This window comes from Oncorhynchus mykiss, chromosome 13, assembly GCF_057628025.1.
Source record: "Oncorhynchus mykiss isolate SJ-2025 chromosome 13, ASM5762802v1, whole genome shotgun sequence".
In the NCBI taxonomy this organism is placed as follows: domain Eukaryota; kingdom Metazoa; phylum Chordata; class Actinopteri; order Salmoniformes; family Salmonidae; genus Oncorhynchus; species Oncorhynchus mykiss.
The window spans coordinates 254,941-275,951 of NC_143034.1; the positions used below are offsets into that span (position 1 = coordinate 254,941).

At 39.0% G+C, this 21,011-nt stretch overlaps 1 protein-coding gene across 3 annotated transcripts; it reads left to right on the plus strand.

The window, feature by feature from the left end:
• The first annotated feature begins 679 nt into the window (after positions 1–679).
• Positions 680–20,442, plus strand: pgap6 (post-glycosylphosphatidylinositol attachment to proteins 6). Of its 3 annotated transcripts, none has more exons than XM_090194607.1 (13): positions 680–1,024; positions 2,746–2,929; positions 3,402–3,606; positions 3,847–3,971; positions 9,063–9,328; positions 9,414–9,727; positions 9,812–9,905; positions 10,892–11,006; positions 11,254–11,387; positions 15,812–15,990; positions 16,570–16,716; positions 17,436–17,552; positions 19,521–20,442. In XM_090194607.1, the coding sequence occupies exons 1-13, from the start codon at positions 898–900 to the stop codon at positions 19,809–19,811; spliced, it is 2,298 nt and encodes a 765-aa protein (XP_090050733.1). In that variant the 5' UTR covers positions 680–897; the 3' UTR covers positions 19,812–20,442. The 3 variants fall into 3 exon arrangements, with proteins under 3 accessions (XP_090050733.1, XP_090050734.1, XP_090050735.1); XM_090194608.1 differs by having other exon boundaries at positions 695–1,024; positions 19,434–19,922; XM_090194609.1 differs by lacking the exons at positions 10,892–11,006; positions 11,254–11,387; positions 15,812–15,990; ... (1 more) ...; positions 17,436–17,552; positions 19,521–20,442 and adding an exon at positions 10,151–10,227 and having other exon boundaries at positions 794–1,024.
• The last annotated feature ends 569 nt before the right edge of the window (positions 20,443–21,011 follow it).

Genomic DNA, 21,011 nt, shown 5'->3' on the forward strand with positions numbered 1-21,011 from the left:
TTGCAACTGCACATGGGGACAAAGATCGTACTTTTCAGATAAATGTTCTCTGGTCTGATGAAACAAAAATATGACTGTTATACCTTAAGTCATGCCTTATTGAAATGGATTTATTGATCATATCTGTGGGGAAAAGTTTGGATGTTGCCACACACATACCTACTTGTTAACAAAATTAAGGAAGTTTCCTTTAAAATTATTCATATATATTATTATTATTAACAATATGTGAAGAATTTTAAGGATTTTAAGGATAACAACTCCTTTTGTAATTACAGTGTTGCATCTTTTTGGGCATTGTATTCATGTAAGAAAACTGTGGCAAGACATCAGTAGGATTTCTAATTGAACACATTTATGAAGATTTTACACTATTGTGGAGAGATGTATTGTTTGGATTCTTTACGTAAGATAAGATGAATAAGATGAATAAGATGAAACATTTTTATGTAATTAATTTCATTCTTATTCTTCTGGCCAAAATTCATATACACAAATGTAAATTTACAAACAAAAAAACACATTTTGTTACCCTACAAAAAGAAATTGAACTGTATTTTAAGACAGTTAAATACTCTACTAACAAAAAAGCTGTTAGAACTGTAAGTGTATGTATGTCCCTTAAGGTCCTTGCGTAATTGTAATGTGATATTGTACCCCCTAGCCCCAACCCCAGTCCGCCCCAACCCCGCCCCTAGATCGATTGTCCATTGTATATAATCTATATGTACTTTTGATCCCTCATGTACTTTCTGTATTGATTTGTTGTTAATAAAAAAAAGAATAATAAGAATTTAAAAAACAACAACTCCACCGGACTTCCTGGAACCGCGCAAGGCTTTGTGGGGCTTGTAGACCAACTCCGTCCGGGTCAACTCGGGAGCTGCTAAACCCGGTATGAGATGTGATGCTTTGGAGGAAAATAAACGCGTTTTTGTGAGAGAAAAAAACAACAACAACATGGAAATTCACTTCCTGCCAAGTTTGCTGGTGTTGTCTTTCATAGCCACCGCTTTCGGCGACGGTAAGTCATTAGAAACGACAACATTTCCCCGAGCATTGCTCTGGTAGCTGACGTTAGCTTAGCCAGCTGTGTTGTTGGGACGTCGGAGTGGATCAAATCAAAGTTTATTTGTCATGTGAGCCAAATACAACCGGTGTAGTAGACCTCACAGTGAAATGATGAATACAACAGGTGTAGTAGACCTGACAGTTAAATGCTGAATACAACAGGTGTAGTAGACCTTACAGTGAAATGCTGAATACAACAGGTGTAGTAGACCTCACAGTGAAATGCTGAATACAACAGGTGTAGTAGACCTCAGTGAAATGCTGAATACAACAGGTGTAGTAGACCTCACAGTGAAATGATGAATACAACAGGTGTAGTAGACCTCACAGTGAAATGCTGAATACAACAGGTGTAGTAGACCTCACAGTGAAATGCTGAATACAACAGGTGTAGTAGACCTCACAGTGAACTGCTGACTTACAGGCTCTAACCAACAGTGTAATGTTTAAGTACAAATAGGCATTATGTGAACAATAGGTAAGTAAGAAAATAAAGAACAACAGTGAATAATAACAGGAGAGGCTGTATACAGTAGAGAGGCTATATACAGTAGAGAGGCTATATACAGTAGAGAGGCTATATACAGTAGAGAGGCTATATACAGTAGAGAGGCTATATACAGTAGAGGGGCTATATACAGTAGAGGGGCTATATACAGTAGAGGGGCTATATACAGTAGAGGGGCTATATACAGTAGAGGGGCTGTATACAGTAGAGGGGCTGTATACAGTAGAGGGGCTGTATACAGTAGAGGGGCTGTATACAGTAGAGGGGCTGTATACAGTAGAGAGGTTCTATACAGTAGAGAGGCTGTATACAGTAGAGGCTGTATACAGTAGAGGTTGTATACAGTAGAGAGGTTCTATACAGTAGAGAGGCTCTATACAGTAGAGGCTATATACAGTAGAGAGGCTATATACAGTAGAGAGGCTGTATACAGTAGAGAGGCTATAGACAGTAGAGAGGCTATAGACAGTAGAGGCTATAGAGAGTAGAGAGGCTACATACAGTAGAGAGGCTATATACAGTAGAGAGGCTATAACAGTAGGGAGGATATATACAGGCTATATACAGTAGAGAGGCTCTATACAGTAGAGGCTATATACAGTAGAGAGGCTATATACAGTAGAGAGGCTCTATACAGTAGAGAGGCTACATACAGTAGAGAGGCTATAGAGAGGCTCTATACAGTAGAGAGGCTATAACAGTAGAGAGGCTCTATACAGTAGAGAGGCTACATACAGTAGAGAGGCTACATACAGGCACCGGTTAGGCGGGCTAATGAGGTAGTATGTACATGAATGTATAGTTAAAGTGACTATGCATGTATGATAAACCGAGAGTAGCTGCAGTGTAAAGAGTGTGGGGGGGGAACACAATGCAAATAGTCTGGGTAGCCATTTGGTTACATGTTCAGGAGGCTTATGGCTTGGGGGTAAAAGCTGTTGAGAAGCCTCTTGGACCTCGACTTGGCGCTCCGGTACCTCTTGCCATGCGGTAGTAGAGAGAACAGTCAATGACTGGGGTGGCTGGGGTCTTTGACAATTTTTTTTGTGTGTGTGTGTGTGTACGACCCTCCTATGGACGGTGGTCTCAGAGCCGTGTAACTATCACGCCGGACTGTCTCCTCTCGGTGTCTGTGGACTTAAGCTTTAATATGTGTGTCCCTCTAGGTGGTGAGCTGACGTTAGTTCAGGAGTTGTCCTCCAAGCCGGCCCAGAAGCTGTCAAGATACGGTTGGTATGGCAACATCAGGCTGACCATGTTCCATATCCCGGACGACACTGTCGTCGCCCGCTGGCTGTTCACTGTAACCAGGGGCAGCGGTTTCAACTGTGGAACACACAACGTCACCATGTAAGTCTATGACAGTACTGGTTCAACTGTGGAACACACAATGTCACCATGTCAGTCTATGACTGCTTCCTTTCTATTGTTTCTAATGTTGACTGTCAGGGACTCTAAAGCTCAGCGCTGCTCATTGCTCAACATGGGAACTCTGTGAACTTGGTCTCTAGATGTGTCTCTCTCTCTCTCTCTCTCTCTCTCTCTGGGGGCAACACATGACAGCCCTCTCTCTCTGGGGGCAACACATGACAGCCTGTCTCTACCGGCAATAACATGTTTCTACTAGGTGTTCTCTATCTAACCCTACACTTCTCCCTCCATCTCTCCCTCCCCTCTCGCTCCACCCCTCCCTCCCTCCCTCCTCCCTCCCTCACCCTCCCTCCTCCTCTCTCCACCCCTCCCTCCTCCTCCCTCCCTCACCCTCCCTCCTCCTCTCTCCACCCCTCCCTCCTCCTCCCTCCCCCCCCCTCCTCTTCCTCAGGTACATGCGTTGGGGAGCTCCTCCAGTCATTGACCCAGTAGGACGGCTGTTTCCTAACAACACTGTGACATCACCAGTCCTCTCGCTCAACCTGCCCATGACATCATCACAAAGCAACACAACCTTTAACCTCTCTAACCCCGCCCCCGGAGACTGGTACCTGGCAGCTCACCTGCCCCGAGACGATGGACGCATCGAACACAAGGTGAGGAGTTTTTATAGTGTGTTCTGTGTGTGTGTGTATTGTGTGTGTGTATTGTGTGTGTTTATAATGTGTGTGTTCTGTGTGTATTGTGTGTGTGTATTGTGTGTGTGTTTATAATGTGTGTGTTCTGTGTGTATTGTGTGTGTGTATTGTGTGTGTGTTTATAATGTGTGTTTGTGTGTGTAATCTGTGTATTGTGTGTGTGTGTATTGTGCGTGTTTGTGTATTGTGTGTGTGTAGGGATTCCCGTCCTGCTCTTACCTCTTCCAGCCCCAGCTGTCAGTCAGGAGAGCAGTGGACACACCCATCCTCCAGGCCACGCCCCTAACCCAGAGCGCCTCCCCTGACAGACCTGCACGACTCAGGTAAGGACCGTTACGCTAACCCTAACCTCTGACCTTAACCCCTGACCCTGTCACAACTGAAAGCCCGTTGGGCTAATGTCTCTTCTGCCAACCTTGATCCCAGTTCCCGCAGGACTGACAGCTGTGTTGACATGACAACTGGGTCAGAATTCAGAACCTGTTCATTGGATCATGCGACAAAAGTATTCGTTTCGATGCAACCGAGATGCAGATGAGTTGCAGGGGGATGTTTCTCAAGAAGCAACTCGGCTGCTTGGACCTGAAGTTGTGTGAAAGTTGCTTGATGTAACTCCAGCTTTAGAGAGCAATGAGGAAGAGATTTGAGATTTGATTTGAACAGTCAGCATCATGATAAAAACCAGTCACACCTGAAAGTCTGTCTACTATAACAATACCCTATGTCTCTCTCTCTCTGACTGTCTACTTCGGTCTAACAACCCAACTAGCACATTCGCTCCCTTGGAAGTTGTGGGAACGTGTGTTTTTGGTTCGCATTGGTTGTGGGAACAAAGCCATACGTTTCCTGACTGGTAAAACTGTTTTTTAAACGTTCTGAGAACAGAAGTTAACCTACCTGAACCTGTACCTGAACGTACATTTTTAGGTTGCACAGAGGTTCTTTGAACATTTGACTCTGTTTCCCTGAAAGTTTTCCTGGGAATATTTTAGAAATATTTGAATATTATTACACTAAATAACTCAATAATAAGCATAACATTCACAACATTTTGAATGTTTTCTTAACGTTAAGAATGAAATGTAAAAAGGTTATTTGGAGGTTTTTGAATAATTTCCTTAACTTTCAAGTGAATGCTTCACTGAGACATTTAGTAACACTGCTTATTTTGGGTTAACTGTTTTGAGCTCCAAGCACAGAAAAAGTCCTACATTGATTTGCTTTGGCATTAATCAACAAAACAGTTTGGTTTATTTTTTAATTGTGACACGGAGTCAGCGAGATTCAAACCTATGAGCTTGTGTTCTCTATCCCTGGAATTAGTCCACTGGGCCACCAGGATGTTTATGCATACAAAGCTGTTCATTTTAGTCTATTCAAACAGACAACATTTCAAAGGAAACGAGCACTATGAACATCAGGTGTGGCCAGTTAGTGGGCTTGGCAACACACCTGAACACACTTAACTAGAGGATAGAGAGAGTTTTGTCAAGGCTGAGAACAGAATGTAGATGTCTTGAAATAACTTTCTTAGAACATGACTAAATAGAACTATGAGAAAACCTGCAGAAAACATGCTGAAGGACTGAAATTCCCACAGTAGGACGTTGTTTTTTAGTGTTCTCTGAACTATTCCCCATGTCAAATCAGTTGGAGAACATTCCTAATACACATTAGATGCTATCTGGGCTCTCCCGAGAATAATAATGACGGGTCCTGTGGACCAATAGTTTTCTTGTGTTTTTTATGGAAAGTTTCCTTCACGTTCTGAGAATTGAATGTAGAGCTAACTGATGTTAACAGCCCAAAAACATAGCTGATAAGTCTGACTTGCTTAAACAAATGTGGTTTCTACTGATAATTGAGATGTACAAACTATGGCATAAGGGAAGGACGAGCGGATAAGAGGCCATCCATCATAAAGATGAAGACATTACTGAGCGAGGTAAGACGGACTGAGAATCGTAGGATAAATAAAGGGGGCAGACAATGTATATATGTATTATTATTATTATATATATATATAGACGTATATAAAATGTATTATTATTATAATATATAGACGTATATAATATGTATTATTATTATTATAATATGTATTATTATTATAATATATATAGACGTATATAATATGTATTATTATTATAATATATATAGACGTATATAATATGTATTATTATTATTATAATATGAACATTATTATAATATATATAGACGTATATAATATGTATTATTATTATTATAATATGTACATTATTATAATATATATAGACGTATATAATATGTATTATAATATATATAGACGTATATAATATGTATTATAATATATATAGACGTATATAATATGTATTATTATTATAATATATATAGACGTATATAATATGTATTATAATATATATAGACGTATATAATATGTATTATAATATATATAGACGTATATATGTATTATTATTATTATATATATATATAGACGTATATAAAATGTATTATTATTATAATATATAGACGTATATAATATGTATTATTATTATAATATGTATTATTATTATAATATATATAGACGTATATAATATGTATTATTATTATAATATATATATATAGACGTATATAATATGTATTATTATTATACTATATATAGACGTATATAATATGTATTATTATTATTATAATATGTATTATTATTATAATATATATAGACGTATATAATATGTATTATTATTATAATATGTATAGACGTATATAATATGTATTATTATAATAATGTGTATTATTATAATATGTATTATTATTATAATATATATAGACGTATATAATATGTATTATTATTATAATATATATATATAGACGTATATAATATGTATTATTATTATACTATATATAGATGTATATAATATGTATTATTATTATAATATATATAGACGTATATAATATGTATTATTATTATTATAATATGTATTATTATTATAATATGTATAGACGTATATAATATGTATTATTATAATAATGTGTATTATTATAATATGTATTATTATTATAATATATATAGACGTATATAATATGTATTATTATTATAATATATATAGACGTATATAATATGTATTATTATTATTATAATATGTACATTATTATAATATATATATAGACGTATATAATATGTATTATAATATATATAGACGTATATATGTATTATTATTATTATATATATATATAGACGTATATAAAATGTATTATTATTATAATATATAGACGTATATAATATGTATTATTATTATAATATGTATTATTATTATAATATATATAGACGTATATAATATGTATTATTATTATAATATATATATATAGACGTATATAATATGTATTATTATTATACTATATATAGACGTATATAATATGTATTATTATTATTATAATATGTATTATTATTATAATATATATAGACGTATATAATATGTATTATTATTATAATATGTATAGACGTATATAATATGTATTATTATAATAATGTGTATTATTATAATATGTATTATTATTATAATATATATAGACATATATAATATGTATTATTATTATAATATGTATAGACGTATATAATATGTATTATTATTATAATATGTATTATTATTATAATATATAGACGTATATAATATGTATTATAATATATATAGACGTATATAATATGTATTATTATTATAATATGTATAGACGTATATAATATGTATTATTATAATATGTATTATATATATATATATATATTTATATATATATATATATATATATATATATATATATATATATATATATATAGACGTATATAATATGTATTATTATTATAATTATATATATATATATATAGATGTATATAATATGTGTTATTATTATAATATATATAGACGTATATAATATGTATTATTATAATATGTATTATTATTAGAATATGTATAGACGTATATAATATGTATTATTATAATATGTATTATTATTATATATATATATATATATATATAGAGACCTATATAATATGTATTATTATTATAATTATATATATATATATAGATGTATATAATATGTATTATTATTATAATATATATAGACGTATATAATATGTATTATTATAATATGTATTATTATTATAATATGTATAGACGTATATAATATGTATTATTATAATATGTATTATTATTATAATATGTATAGACGTATATAATATGTATTATTACAGTAAGTTATGAGGGGGACAGGGACCAGATGATTAGTGTGAGGTACATGGGCTACGACACAACATACACGTAGTGTTGCTTTATTAGGGCTGTAGCGCCCCCCATTTTTGTCATCCGGTGATAACAAATAACTGTTTGCTTGACAATCACGGTAATTAACCGTTAACCGTTAAATGACCGTTAATTAACATAAACATAAATGTTTTACTATTTTCTACATTGTAAATAATAGTGACGACATCAAAACTATGAAATGACACATATACGTGTCAAAAAAAATATCTCTGCCAGAATAACATTTCTGTACAATAATAGAAAGTGTCAACTCAAACACGGTATAGAAATAAAAACAAAATTCAAACATATGTACATCATGTAGTAACCAAAAAAGTGTTAAACAAATCAAAATATATTTTAGATTCTTCAAAGTAGCCACCCTTTGCCTTAATGACAGCTTTGCACAACCTTGGCATTCTCTCAACCAGCTTCATAAGGAATAATTTTCCAACAGTCTTGAAGGAGTTCCCACATATGCTGAGCACTTGTTGGCTGCTTTTCCTTCACTCTGCGATCCAACTCATCCCAAACCATCTCAATTGGGATGAGGTTGGGTGATTTTGGATGCCAGCTCATCTGATGCAGCACTCCATCCACTCTCCTTCATGGTCAAATAGCCCCAACACAACCTGGAGGTGTGTTGGGTCATTGTCCTGTTGAAAAACAAATGATAGCCCCACTAATAGTCCCTCAAACCAGATGAGATGGCGTATCGCTGCAGAATGCTCTAGTAGCCATGCTGGTTAAGTGTGCCTTGAAATGTAAATATATCACTGACCGTGTCACCAGCAAAGCACCATCACACCTCCTCCTACTCAGTGCTTCACGGTGGGAACCACACATGTGGAGATCATCCGTTCACCTACTCTGCGTCTCACAAAGACACAGCGGTTGGGACCAAAAATCAAAAAATTGGACTCGGAGCAATGTCAAACCTCCTGGCGTTGACAACTTAGAAGGCTACTGAGGATGGTGGCTGAGTCCTGTCTGTCATCTTTATATACATTCAATGCTTTAGGACCATGTAAATATAATACATTGGAAGGTTGTGTGGGACTATGGTAGAAGAAGGCATCCATTTATCTTTTCAGACTGTTAGAGTAGTTGGTTAGTTAATAGATATCTCTCTCTCTCTGTCAGGGTGTTTGTTCCAGAGTTCGTGTCGTCTCTCTCGGTGTCTGTGAGTGGCTGTACCTGGGGGGAGGGACTTATGAACGGAGACTGTTCATTGTCTCTCACGCTGGGCTCCTCCTCCCCCCAGGGGGGGCTTGTGAGGGTGAACTGTTCTCTGATTGGCTGCTCGGCCGTTCTCCTCGCTCCCCCATGGAATACCTGGATACGAGTCACCGTGGATAGTTACCATAGCAACCGAACCACAGCCTTCAGCATCTCAGTCAACTACACAGGTACGCACTACACACACACACACACACACACACACCATATGTGAGGTGATGCGGTAACAGTGGTTGTACCATGTGTGTGTGTCAGTGGGTTGTAAGCCTCAGAGCGTGGGTATGTCTGGAGACGATTACATTAACAGGCTCCATGGCAACAGCAGCACGACAACATCACCAGGCAACGGTTCTGTGGTTGCCGAAGCAGGTCGTCATAACAACGTGTCGTCGGAGTGTGTGTGGAGTGTCCCGGTGCTCCGTGAGGAACTAGACGTTCTGTCTGTCCGGTTCTCTCCCATTAATGGACCTAATGTAACGGTCACACACACACACCCCACGCTCCTCACCTACCCACTTAACACACAGTCTACTGGAGGGACCTTGAACCTGGAGATTACACTCAACACTGTGAGTAACACACACACACGACGAAATACAATTTTTTTCTGTAAACTGATGTAACGGGTGTGTGTGTGTGTGTGTGTATTGTAGACTAATGCAACGTTAGGAAACAGCAGTGTGATGGCCTGTCTCTCTTCCTGGGCTCCTGTCCTCGCACTCAACTACTCCCATCCCTGTCACACAGGTAGGACACACACATACCAGACATAGGCACGCCCAATTTTTCAGTTTTTGATTTGTTAAAAAAGTTTGAAATATCCAATAAATGTCGTTCCACTTCATGATTGTGTCCCACTTGTTGTTGATTCTTCACAAAAAAATACAGTTTTATATCTTTATGTTTGAAGCCTGAAATGTGGCAAAAGGTCGCAAAGTTCAAGGGGGCCGAATACTTTCGCAAGGCACTGTATATATATGTTTTGTGTGTAGGGTTGTTCTCAGCCGTTGGGTTAGATAGTTTGCCTGGTACTATATATATGTTTTGTGTGTAGGGTTGTTCTCAGCCGTTGGGTTAGATAGTTTGCCTGGTACTATATATATGTTTTGTGTGTAGGGTTGTTCTCAGCCGTTGGGTTAGATAGTTTGCCTGGTACTATATATATGTTTTGTGTGTAGGGTTGTTCTCAGCCGTTGGGTTAGATAGTTTCCCTGGTACTATATATATGTTTTGTGTGTAGGGTTGTTCTCAGCCGTTGGGTTAGATAGTTTCCCTGGTACTATATATATGTTTTGTGTGTAGGGTTGTTCTCAGCCGTTGGGTTAGATAGTTTGACTGGTACTACATATATGTTTTGTGTGTAGGGTTGTTCTCAGCCGTTGGGTTAGATAGTTTGACTGGTACTATATATATGTTTTGTGTGTAGGGTTCTCAGCCGTTGGGTTAGATAGTTTGACTGGTACTATATATATGTTTTGTGTGTAGGGTTGTTCTCAGCCGTTGGGTTAGATAGTTTGCCTGGTACTATATATATGTTTTGTGTGTAGGGTTGTTCTCAGCCGTTGGGTTAGATAGTTTGACTGGTACTATATATATGTTTTGTGTGTAGGGTTGTTCTCAGCCGTTGGGTTAGATAGTTTGACTGGTACTATATATATGTTTTGTGTGTAGGGTTGTTCTCAGCCGTTGGGTTAGATAGTTTGCCTGGTACTATATATATGTTTTGTGTGTAGGGTTGTTCTCAGCCGTTGGGTTGAGTGTGAACGTCAGTGTTCCTGGGACCGTCATCAGACTTCCCTTCCCTCAGGCTGCTACCTGGTACCTCACCTTACAACTCTTCTGCAACAGGTACCGTCCTCACCACAGCTGTCTGGATGTAATGTCTCTACAGTAGTGACTGGTAATATAACACCACAGCTGTCTGGATCTAATGTCTCTACAGTAGTGACTGGTAATATAACACCACAGCTGTCTGGCTCTTATGTCTCTACAGTAGTGACTGGTAATATAACACCACAGCTGTCTGGATCTTATGTCTCTACAGTAGTGACTGGTAATATAACACCACAGATGTCTCTATCTAATGTCTCTACAGTAGTGACTGTGGTAACGTGACAGTAACACCACAGCTCCATGTATCAGCCTGTATCGAGGACTGTGGGACCTATGGAGAGTGTCGACTGTTGAGGTCCTTCAGCTATCTCTACGCTGCCTGTGTCTGCAAAGCCGGTAGGTCTCTCTCTCTCTCTCTCTGTCTGTCTCTGTCAATTCAATTCAATTCAAGGGCTTTATTGGCATGGGAAACGTGTTAACATTGCCAAAGCAAGTGAGGTAGACAACATACAAAGTGAATATATAACGTCTCTGTCTCTCTCTGTCTGTCTCTGTCTCTCTCTCTGTCTCTCTCTCTCTCTCTGTCTCTCTCTCTCTCTGTCTCTCTCTCTCTGTCTCTCTCTCACACACACACACACTTCTCATAGTGTATATCTATCATTCAAAAGTGTGGACACCTAATTATTTCAGGGTTTTTATTTTTTTTACTATTTTCTAGATTGTAAAGTAATATTGAAGACATCAAAACTATGAAATGACACATATGGAATCATGTAGTAACCAAAAAAGTGTTAAACAAATCAAAATATATTTTATATTTGAGATTCATCAAAGTAGCCACCCTTTGCCTTGATGACAGCTTTGCACACTCTTGGCATTCTCTCAACCAGCTTCATGAGGTAGTCACCTGGAATGCATTTAAATTAACAGTTGTGCCTTGTTAAACGTTCATTTGTGGAATTTCTTTCCCTCTTAATTATTTAACTTCTTGCTCCTACTTGAGACGCAGACGTCTCAAGTAGGCACCTGGAAATACAAATGCGCTACGCTAAATGCTAAATGTACTCGTTAAAACTCAAACGTTCATTAAAATACACATGCAGGGTATTGAATTAAAGCTACACTCGTTGTGAATCTAGCCAACAAGTCAGATTTTTAAAATGCTTTTCGGCGAAAGCATGAGAAGCTATTATCTGATAGCATGCAACACCCCAAAATGCCTGAAGGCGACGTAAACAAAAGAATTAGCGTAGCCGGCGCTACACAAAAACGCAGAAATAAAATATAAAACATTCATTACCTTTGATGATATTCTTTGTTGGCACTCCTATATGTCCCATAAACATCACAAATTGGTATTTTTCCCGATTAAATCCGTCCATGAATGCCCAAAATATCCATTTGTATAGATAGCCTGTCTGCATCACGAAAAAAGCTCTCTTTTTTCAGATTTCAGTGACCAGTTTTTCTTGCGCTTTTCAATGAAACACACGCTCTGTTATAGTCACAGCCGTGATTTAACCAGTTTTAGAAACTTCAGAGTGTTTTCTATCCACACATACTAATTATATGCATATACTATATTCCTGGCATGAGTAGCAGGACGCTGAAATGTTGCGCGATTTTTAACAGAATGTTCGAAAAAGGAGGGGGTAGGATAAAGAGGTTAAGGTAGGGGTGGTACACAGAAGATAGCCCTATTTGGTAAAATACCAAGTCCATATTATGGCAAGAACAGCTCAAATAAGCAAAGAGAAATGACAGTCCATCATTACTTTAAGACTTTAAGACATGAAGGTCAGTCAATCCGGAACATTTCAAGAACTTTGAAAGATCCTTGCTTGGTCCAAGAAACACGAGCAATGGACATTAGACCAGTGGAAATCTGTCCTTTGGTCTGATGAGTCCAAATTTGAGATTTTTGGTTCTAACCGCCATGTCTTTGTGAAACACAAAGTAGGTGAACGGATGATCGCCACATGTGTGGTTCCCACCGTGAAGCATGGAAGAGGTGGTGTGATGGTGCTTTGCTGGTGACACTATCAGTGATTTATTTAGAATTCAAGGGACACTTAACCAGCATGGCTACTAGAGCATTCTGCAGCGATACGCCATCTCATCTGGTTTGAGGGACTATTAGTGGGGCTATCATTTGTTTTTCAACAGGACAATGACCCAACACACCTCCAGGTTGTGTTGGGGCTATTTGACCAAGAAGGAGAGTGGATGGAGTGCTGCATCAGATGACCTGACCTCCACAATCACCCGACCTCAACCCAATTGAGATGGTTTGGGATGAGTTGGATCGCAGAGTGAAGGAAAAGCAGACAACAAGTGCTCAGCATATGTGGGAACTCCTTCAAGACTGTTGGAAAAACATTCAAGGTGAAGCTGGTTGAGAGAATGCCAAGAGTGTGCAATGCTGTCATTAAGGCAATTTGTTTAACACTTTTTTGGTTACTACATTATTCCATATGTGTTATTTCATAGTTTTGATGTCTTCACTATTATTCTACATTGTAGAAAATAGTAAAAATAAAGAAAAACCCTTGAATGAGTAGGTGTGTCCAATTTTTTGACTGGTGCTGTATGTGTATATACACTCAGTGACCAGTTTATTAGGCACACCCATATAGTACAGTGTCGGACCCCCCTTTGCCTCCAGAACAGTCTGACTTTGTTGTGGCATGGAAATGTTGTTAGCGGCCCTCCTGTAGTGCGGTGGTGTACCTAATAAACTGGCCTCTGACTGTATATACAGTGGGGCAAAAAAGTATTTAGTCAGCCACCAATTGTGCAAGTTCTCCCACTTAAAAAGGTGAGAGAGGCCTGTAATTTTCATCATAGGTACACTTCAACTATGACAGACAAAATGAGAGAAAAAAATCCAGAAAATCACATTGTAGGATTTTTTATGAATTTATTTGCAAATTATGGTGGAAAATAAGTATTTGGTCACCTACAAACAAACAAGATTTCTGGCTCTCACAGACCTGTAACTTCTTCTTTAAGAGGCTCCTCTGTCCTCCACTCGTTACCTGTATTATTGCCACCTGTTTGAACTTGTTATCAGTATAAAAGACACCTGTCCACAACTTCAAACAGTCACACTCCAAACTCCACTATGGCCAAGACCAAAGAGCTGTCAAAGGACACCAGAAACAAAATTGTAGACCTGCACCAGGCTGGGAAGACTGAATCTGCAATAGGTAAGCAGCTTGGTTTGAAGAAATCAACTGTGGGAGCAATTATTAGGAAATGGAAGACATACAAGACCACTGATAATCTCCCTCGATCTGGGGCTCCACGCAAGGTCTCACCCCGTGAGGTCAAAATGATCAGTGAGCAAAAATCCCAGAACCACACAGGGGGACCTAGTGAATGACCTACAGAGAGCTGGGACCAAGGTAACAAAGCCTACCATCAGTAACACACTACACCGCCAGGGACTCAAATCCTGCAGTGCCAGACGTGTCCCCCTGCTTAAGCCAGTACATGTCCAGGCCCGTCTGAAGTTTGCTAGAGAGCATTTGGATGATCCAGAAGAAGATTGGGAGAATGTCATATGGTCAGATGAAACCAAAATATAACGTTTTGGTAAAAACTCAACTCGTCGTGTTTGGAGGACACAGAATGCTGAGTTGCATCCAAAGAACACCATACCTACTGTGAAGCATGGGGGTGGAAACATCATGCTTTGGGGCTGTTTTTCTGCAAAGGGGCCAGGACGACTGATCCGTGTAAAGGAAAGAATGAATGAGGCCATGTATCGTGAGATTTTGAGTGAAAACCTCCTTCCATCAGCAAGGGCATTGAAGATGAAACGTGGCTGGGTCTTTCAGAATGACAATGATCCCAAACACACTGCCCAGGCAACGAAGGAGTGGCTTCGTAAGAAGCATTTCAAGGTCCTGGAGTGGCCTAGCCATTCTCCAGATCTCAACCCCATGGACTTTCAACTCCCTCCAAAGATTTTCTGTGTTGCCCAGCAACAGCCCCAAAACATCACTGCTCTACAGAAGATCTGCATGGAGGAATGGAGGAAGACTTACAGAAAACGTTTGACATCTGTCATTGCCAACAATGTTTGTTGGAAATATTGTCCTATTGTCTCTTCTACATATTGTTATTTATGTTATTTATTTATTTATTTATATATATATATATATATATATATATATATATATATATATATATATATATACTAACCCCAACCTATTGTCCTGTTCTTCTCTACTGTGAGTATTGAGATAAACTTTTGTTATTGACCAAATACTTATTTTCCACCATCATTTGCAAATAAATTCATTAAAAATCCTACAATGTGATTTTCTGGATTTTTTTTCTCTCATTTTGTCTGTCATAGTTGAAGTGTACCTATGATGAAAATTACAGGTCTCTCTCGTCTTTTTAAGTGGGAGAACTTGCACAATTGGTGGCTGACTAAATACTTTTTTGCCCCACTGTGTGCGTATATGAGAGAGACCTGTAGTTTCCATCATAGGTACACATCAACTATGACACACAAAAAAAAATCCAGAAAATCACATTGTAGGATTTTTAATGAATTTATTTGCAAATGATGGTGGAAAATAAGTATTTGGTCAATAACAAAAGTTTATCTCAATACTCACAGTAGAGAAGAACAGGACAATAGGTTGGGGTTAGTGTATATAGTATATATAGTGTATATATAGTACATGTAGTGTGGTGGTGTACCTAATAAACTGGCCTCCGACTGTATGTATATATATAGTATATGTAGTGTGGTGGTGTACCTAATTAACTGGCCCATGACTGTATATATTGTGTGTGTTCAGGTTGGAGTGGGTGGGGCTGTACTGATGACATCACAGCCCAGTCGTACGGTCGTCAGCTGACAGCAGTTCTACTGCTCACGCTCAGTAACCTCCTCTTCATCCCGCCCATCGTCATCGCTGTCCGACGCTGTTACATCACTGAGGCCTCTGTCTACCTCTTTACCATGTTCTTCTCTACTGTGAGTTATATATACACACTAACCCCAACCTATTGTCCTGTTCTTCTCTACTGTGAGTTATATATACACACTAACCCCAACCTATTGTCCTGTTCTTCTCTACTGTGAGTTATATATACACACTAACCCCAACCTATTGTCCTGTTCTTCTCTACTGTGAGTTTTATATATATATATACACACTAACCCCAACCTATTGTCCACTGTCCTCCTTTTATATTGTCTTTATGCTCTCTCACATTTCAGTATCAATTTAAAGGGCTTTATTGTCACGGGAAACACACTGATGATATTTTTGCAGAATTCTGCATGCAGAGTCTCAATTTGGTGTTTGTCCCATTTTGTGAATTCTTGGTTGGTGAGCGGACCCCAGACCTCACAACCATAAAGGGCAAAGGTTCAACTGATTCAAGTATTTTTAGCCAAATCCTAATCTCCATCTCTTTGTATCTCGCTCCCTCTCTCTCATCCACTGTCTCCTCTCCTCTCCTCTCCTCTCCTCTCCTCTCCTCTCCTCTCCTCTCCTCTCCTCTCCTCTCCTCTCCTCTCCTCTCCTCTCCTCTCCTCTCCTCTCTCTAGTTCTACCATGCATGTGACCAGCCTGGTTTAACAGTGATGTGTATCATGGATTACGACACTCTCCAGTACTGTGACTTCCTGGGTTCAGTCTGTTCTATCTGGGTCACTGTTCTCTGCATGGCCCGAGTCAGAGACACATTCAAACACGTACGTTAACACACACACTCACAGACCGACTACACACACACACACACACACACACACACACGCACACACACACACTCACAGACCAACTACAAACACACACTCACAGACCTACTACAAACACACACTCACAGACCTACTACAAACACACACACTCACAGACCTACTACAAACACACACACTCACAGACCTACTACAAACACACACACTCACAGACCTACTACAAACACACACTCACAGACCTACTACAAACACACACACTCACAGACCTACTACAAACACACACACTCACAGACCTACTACACACACACACACTCACAGACCTACTACACACACACACACTCACAGACCTACTACAAACACACACACTCATAGACCTACTACACACAGTGTCACAGACCTACTATACACACACACACTCACAGACCGACTACACACACACACACTCACAGACCGACTACACACACACACACTCATAGACCTACTACACACACACACACTCACAGACCTACTACAAACACACACACTCACAGACCTACTACACACACACACTCACAGACCTACTACAAACACACACACAGACCTACTACAAACACACACACTCACAGACCTACTACAAACACACACACTCACAGACCTACTACATAAACACACACACTCACAGACCTACTACAAACACACTCAGACTTGATATGTGATGCTAACGCTTGTTGTGTGTGTAGATGTTGTTCATGCTCGGTACTCTGCTGATAGCGATGTCCATGCAGCTGGACCGGAGAGGACTGTGGAACATGCTGGGACCCATCCTCTGTGCTGTACTGGCCATGGTGACCTCCTGGGTAACTATATATCCATGTATCCATGTTGACCTCCTGGATAACTATATATCCATGTATCCATGGTGACCTCCTGGGTAACTATATATCCATGTATCCATGGTGACCTCCTGGGTAACTATATATCCATGGTGACCTCCTGGGTGTCTATATATCCATGGTGACCTACTGGGTAACTATATATCCATGTATCCATGGTGACCTCCTGGGTAACAACACATCCATGGTGACCTCCTGGGTAAACTATACATCCATGTATCCATGGTGACCTCCTGGGTAACAACACATCCATACATTCAGTACCAGTCAAAAGTTTGGACACACCTACTCATTCCAGGGTTTTTCTTTATGTGTACTATTTTCTACCATGTAGAAATATGGATTCATGGAGTAACCAAAAAAGTGTTAAACAAATTAAAATATATTTGAGATTCTTCAAAGTAGCCAACCTTTGCCTTGATGACAGCTTTGCATACTCTTGCCATTCTGTCAACCAGCTTCATGAGGTAGTCACCTGGAATGCATTTCAATTAACAGGTGTCTTGTTAGTTTGTGGAATTTCTTTCCTTAATGCGTTTCATCCAATCAGTTGTGTTGTTAGGGGTGCAGAAGATAGCCGTATTTGGTAAAAGACCAAGTCCATATTTTGGCTCAAACAACAACAAAGAGAAACGACATCAATACTTTAGGACATGAAGTTCAGTCAATCCGGAAAATGTCTTGAACTTTGAAAGTTTCTTCAAGTTCAGTGGCCAAAACCATCAAGCACTATGATGAAACTGTCTCTCATGAGGACCGCCACAGGAAAGGAAGACCCAGAGTTACCTCTGCTGCAGAGGATGAGTTCATTAGAGTTACCAGCCTCAGAAATTGCAGCACAAATAAATGCTTCTCAGAGTTCAAGTAACAGACACATCTCAACATCAACTGTTCAGATGAGACTGCGTGAATCAGGCCTTCATGGTCGAATTGCTGCAAAGAAACCACTACTAAAGGACACCAATAAGAAGAAGAGACTTGCTTGGGCCAAGAAACACGAGCAATAGACATTAGACCAGTGGTAATTGACCGGTGAAAAACCGTGAAGCATGGAGGAGGAGGTGTGATGGTGCTTTGCTAGTGACACTGTCAGTTATTTATTTAGAATTCAAGTCACACTTAACCAGCATGTGGCTACCACAGCATTCTGCAGCAATACGCCATCCCATCTGGTTTGAGCTTAGCGGGACCATCATTTGTTTTTCAACAGGACAATGACCCAAAACACACCTCCAGGCTGTGTAAGGGCTATTTGACCAAGAAGGAGAGTGATGCAGTGCTGCATCAGATGACCTGGCTTCCACAATCACCCAACCCCAACCCAAATGAGTTGATTTGGGATGAGTTGGACCACAGAGTGAAGGAAAAGCAGCCAACAAGTGCTCAGCATATGTGGGACCTCCTTCAAGACTGTTTGAAAAGCATTCCTGAAGCTGTTTGAAAGAATGCCAAGAGTGTGCAAAGCTGTCATCAAGGCAAAGGGTGGCTACTTTGAAGAATCTCAAATATAGTATATATTTTGCTTTGTTTAACACTTTTTTGGTTACTACATGATTCCATATGTGTTATTTCATAGTTTTGATGTCTTCACTATTATTCTACAATGTAGAAGATAGTCAAAATAAAGAAAAACCCTGGAATGAGTAGGTGTGTCCAAACTGTTGACTGTTACTGTATCTCGAGAGCTGAAGAGGAGACAGTGTTTAGCCTCCTGCCAGGGTTAAGGTTGTGTGTAACTGTATAATGTGTGTGTTTCCAGGTGTATCGAGAGCTGAAGAGGAGACAGTGTTTAGCCTCCTGCCAGGGTTAAGGTTGTGTGTAACTGTATAATGTGTGTGTTTCCAGGTGTATCGAGGGCTGAAGAGGAGACCGTGTTTTAGCCTCCTGCCAGGGTTAAGGTTGTGTGTAACTGTATAATGTGTGTGTTTCCAGGTGTATCGAGGGCTGAAGAGGAAACAGTGCTACCCCCCTTCTTGGCGGCGTTGGGTACTGTTTCTCCTCCCAGGCCTGGCCTCAGCGCTGGTCGGTGTGTGTGTGTACGTGTTTGCTGAGACGGAGGACAACTACCTGTACACACACTCTCTATGGCACGTCCTGGTTGCCTCTAGTGTGGTGTTCCTTCTGCCTCCCAGAGAGACAGACTCCATGAACACCTGGAGCCCTGGAGTCTGTGGTTACACACTCTGTCACAGCACCAAGGAGGAACTATATGCTGTCACCTGACCTCTGACCCTGGACCTGTGGAGACCAACACTGTCACATAGGTTTAAGGCTGTGACCATACCAGTATTGACAGATTTTTTTTCCATGACAAAAATGAATATCTGAAACAGACACCTCTTTTGTCCTTTAATAACCCGCTGGATGTAAAATCTAGTGTTTTATAGCCTGGAAAAACATTAATGAAAACATAATGATGTTTAACCTGCTGGATGTAAAATCTAGTGTTTTATAGCCTGGAAAAACATGAATGAAAACATAATGATGTTTAACCCGCTGGATGTAAAATCTAGTGTTTTATAGCCTGGAAAAACATGAATGAAAACATAATGATGTTTAACCCGCTGGATGTAAAATCTAGTGTTTTATAGCCTGGAAAAACATTAATGAAAACATAATGATGTTTCCAATATTAGGGCTGTTTTCCTAAAGAAGTTACATCCTCTTGGTGTTTCCTTGATACTATGAAGTAATACTGGTGTGGTCCCAGCTCTGCTAGCTGTATGTTGGTGTGTGTGTATATAATCCTGGTGTGGTCCCAGTATGTATATATATATATATATATATATATATATATGACATATATTTCTGGTCAAGGATATGAATGTTTTCATAATAATATATTTATATGACATCACTGCCTGCTAATCCATCATGTCTTGCCCCTCCCTCTTCCTCCTCGTCCTCCTCTAGTTTAGATTCACTACTAGATCTGTCGTTCTGCCCCTGAACAGGCAGTTAACCCACTGTTCCCAGGCCGTCATTGAAAATAAGAATTTGTTCTTAACTGACTTGCCTGGTTAAATAAAGGTAAAATAAAAAATAAAATAAAAAAGATAGAGGAAGACTGCTAGTAAAAGCAGGGGTGAGTGTAATTAACTTACAGAAACAGGAGTGTTTCGGGCCTCCAGAACCAGAACTGAACAGCCCTGAGTAAAGAATAGTGCCAGATTCTAGCAATTAAGATGTTTTTTCTCATTGATACAATTTATTTCTCTGTGTGTAGTTTGGAGGAAGTTAAAAGTCGTTTCAATGCTAACTAGCATTAGCAGAATGAGTGGAAGTCTACCAGCACAGCTAGCACCTGTAGACTCACGTTATCTGTCTCGATTCAAACACTATAATGGTATATTTACTCATAGGAACCCTTTCCCTTGAGCAAGGCAGTTTACCCCCAACAACAACTGCTCCCCGGGTGCCGAT

Coding starts and splice junctions, on each gene's coding strand:
- pgap6 (XM_090194607.1), top strand. CDS start 898: ATGAGATGTGATGCTTTGGAGGAAAATAAACGCGTTTTTGTGAGAGAA. Junction 1,025..2,745: donor AGCCACCGCTTTCGGCGACG/GTAAGTCATTAG, acceptor GTGTCCCTCTAG/GTGGTGAGCTGACGTTAGTT. Junction 15,991..16,569: donor TTACCATGTTCTTCTCTACT/GTGAGTTATATA, acceptor TCCTCTCTCTAG/TTCTACCATGCATGTGACCA.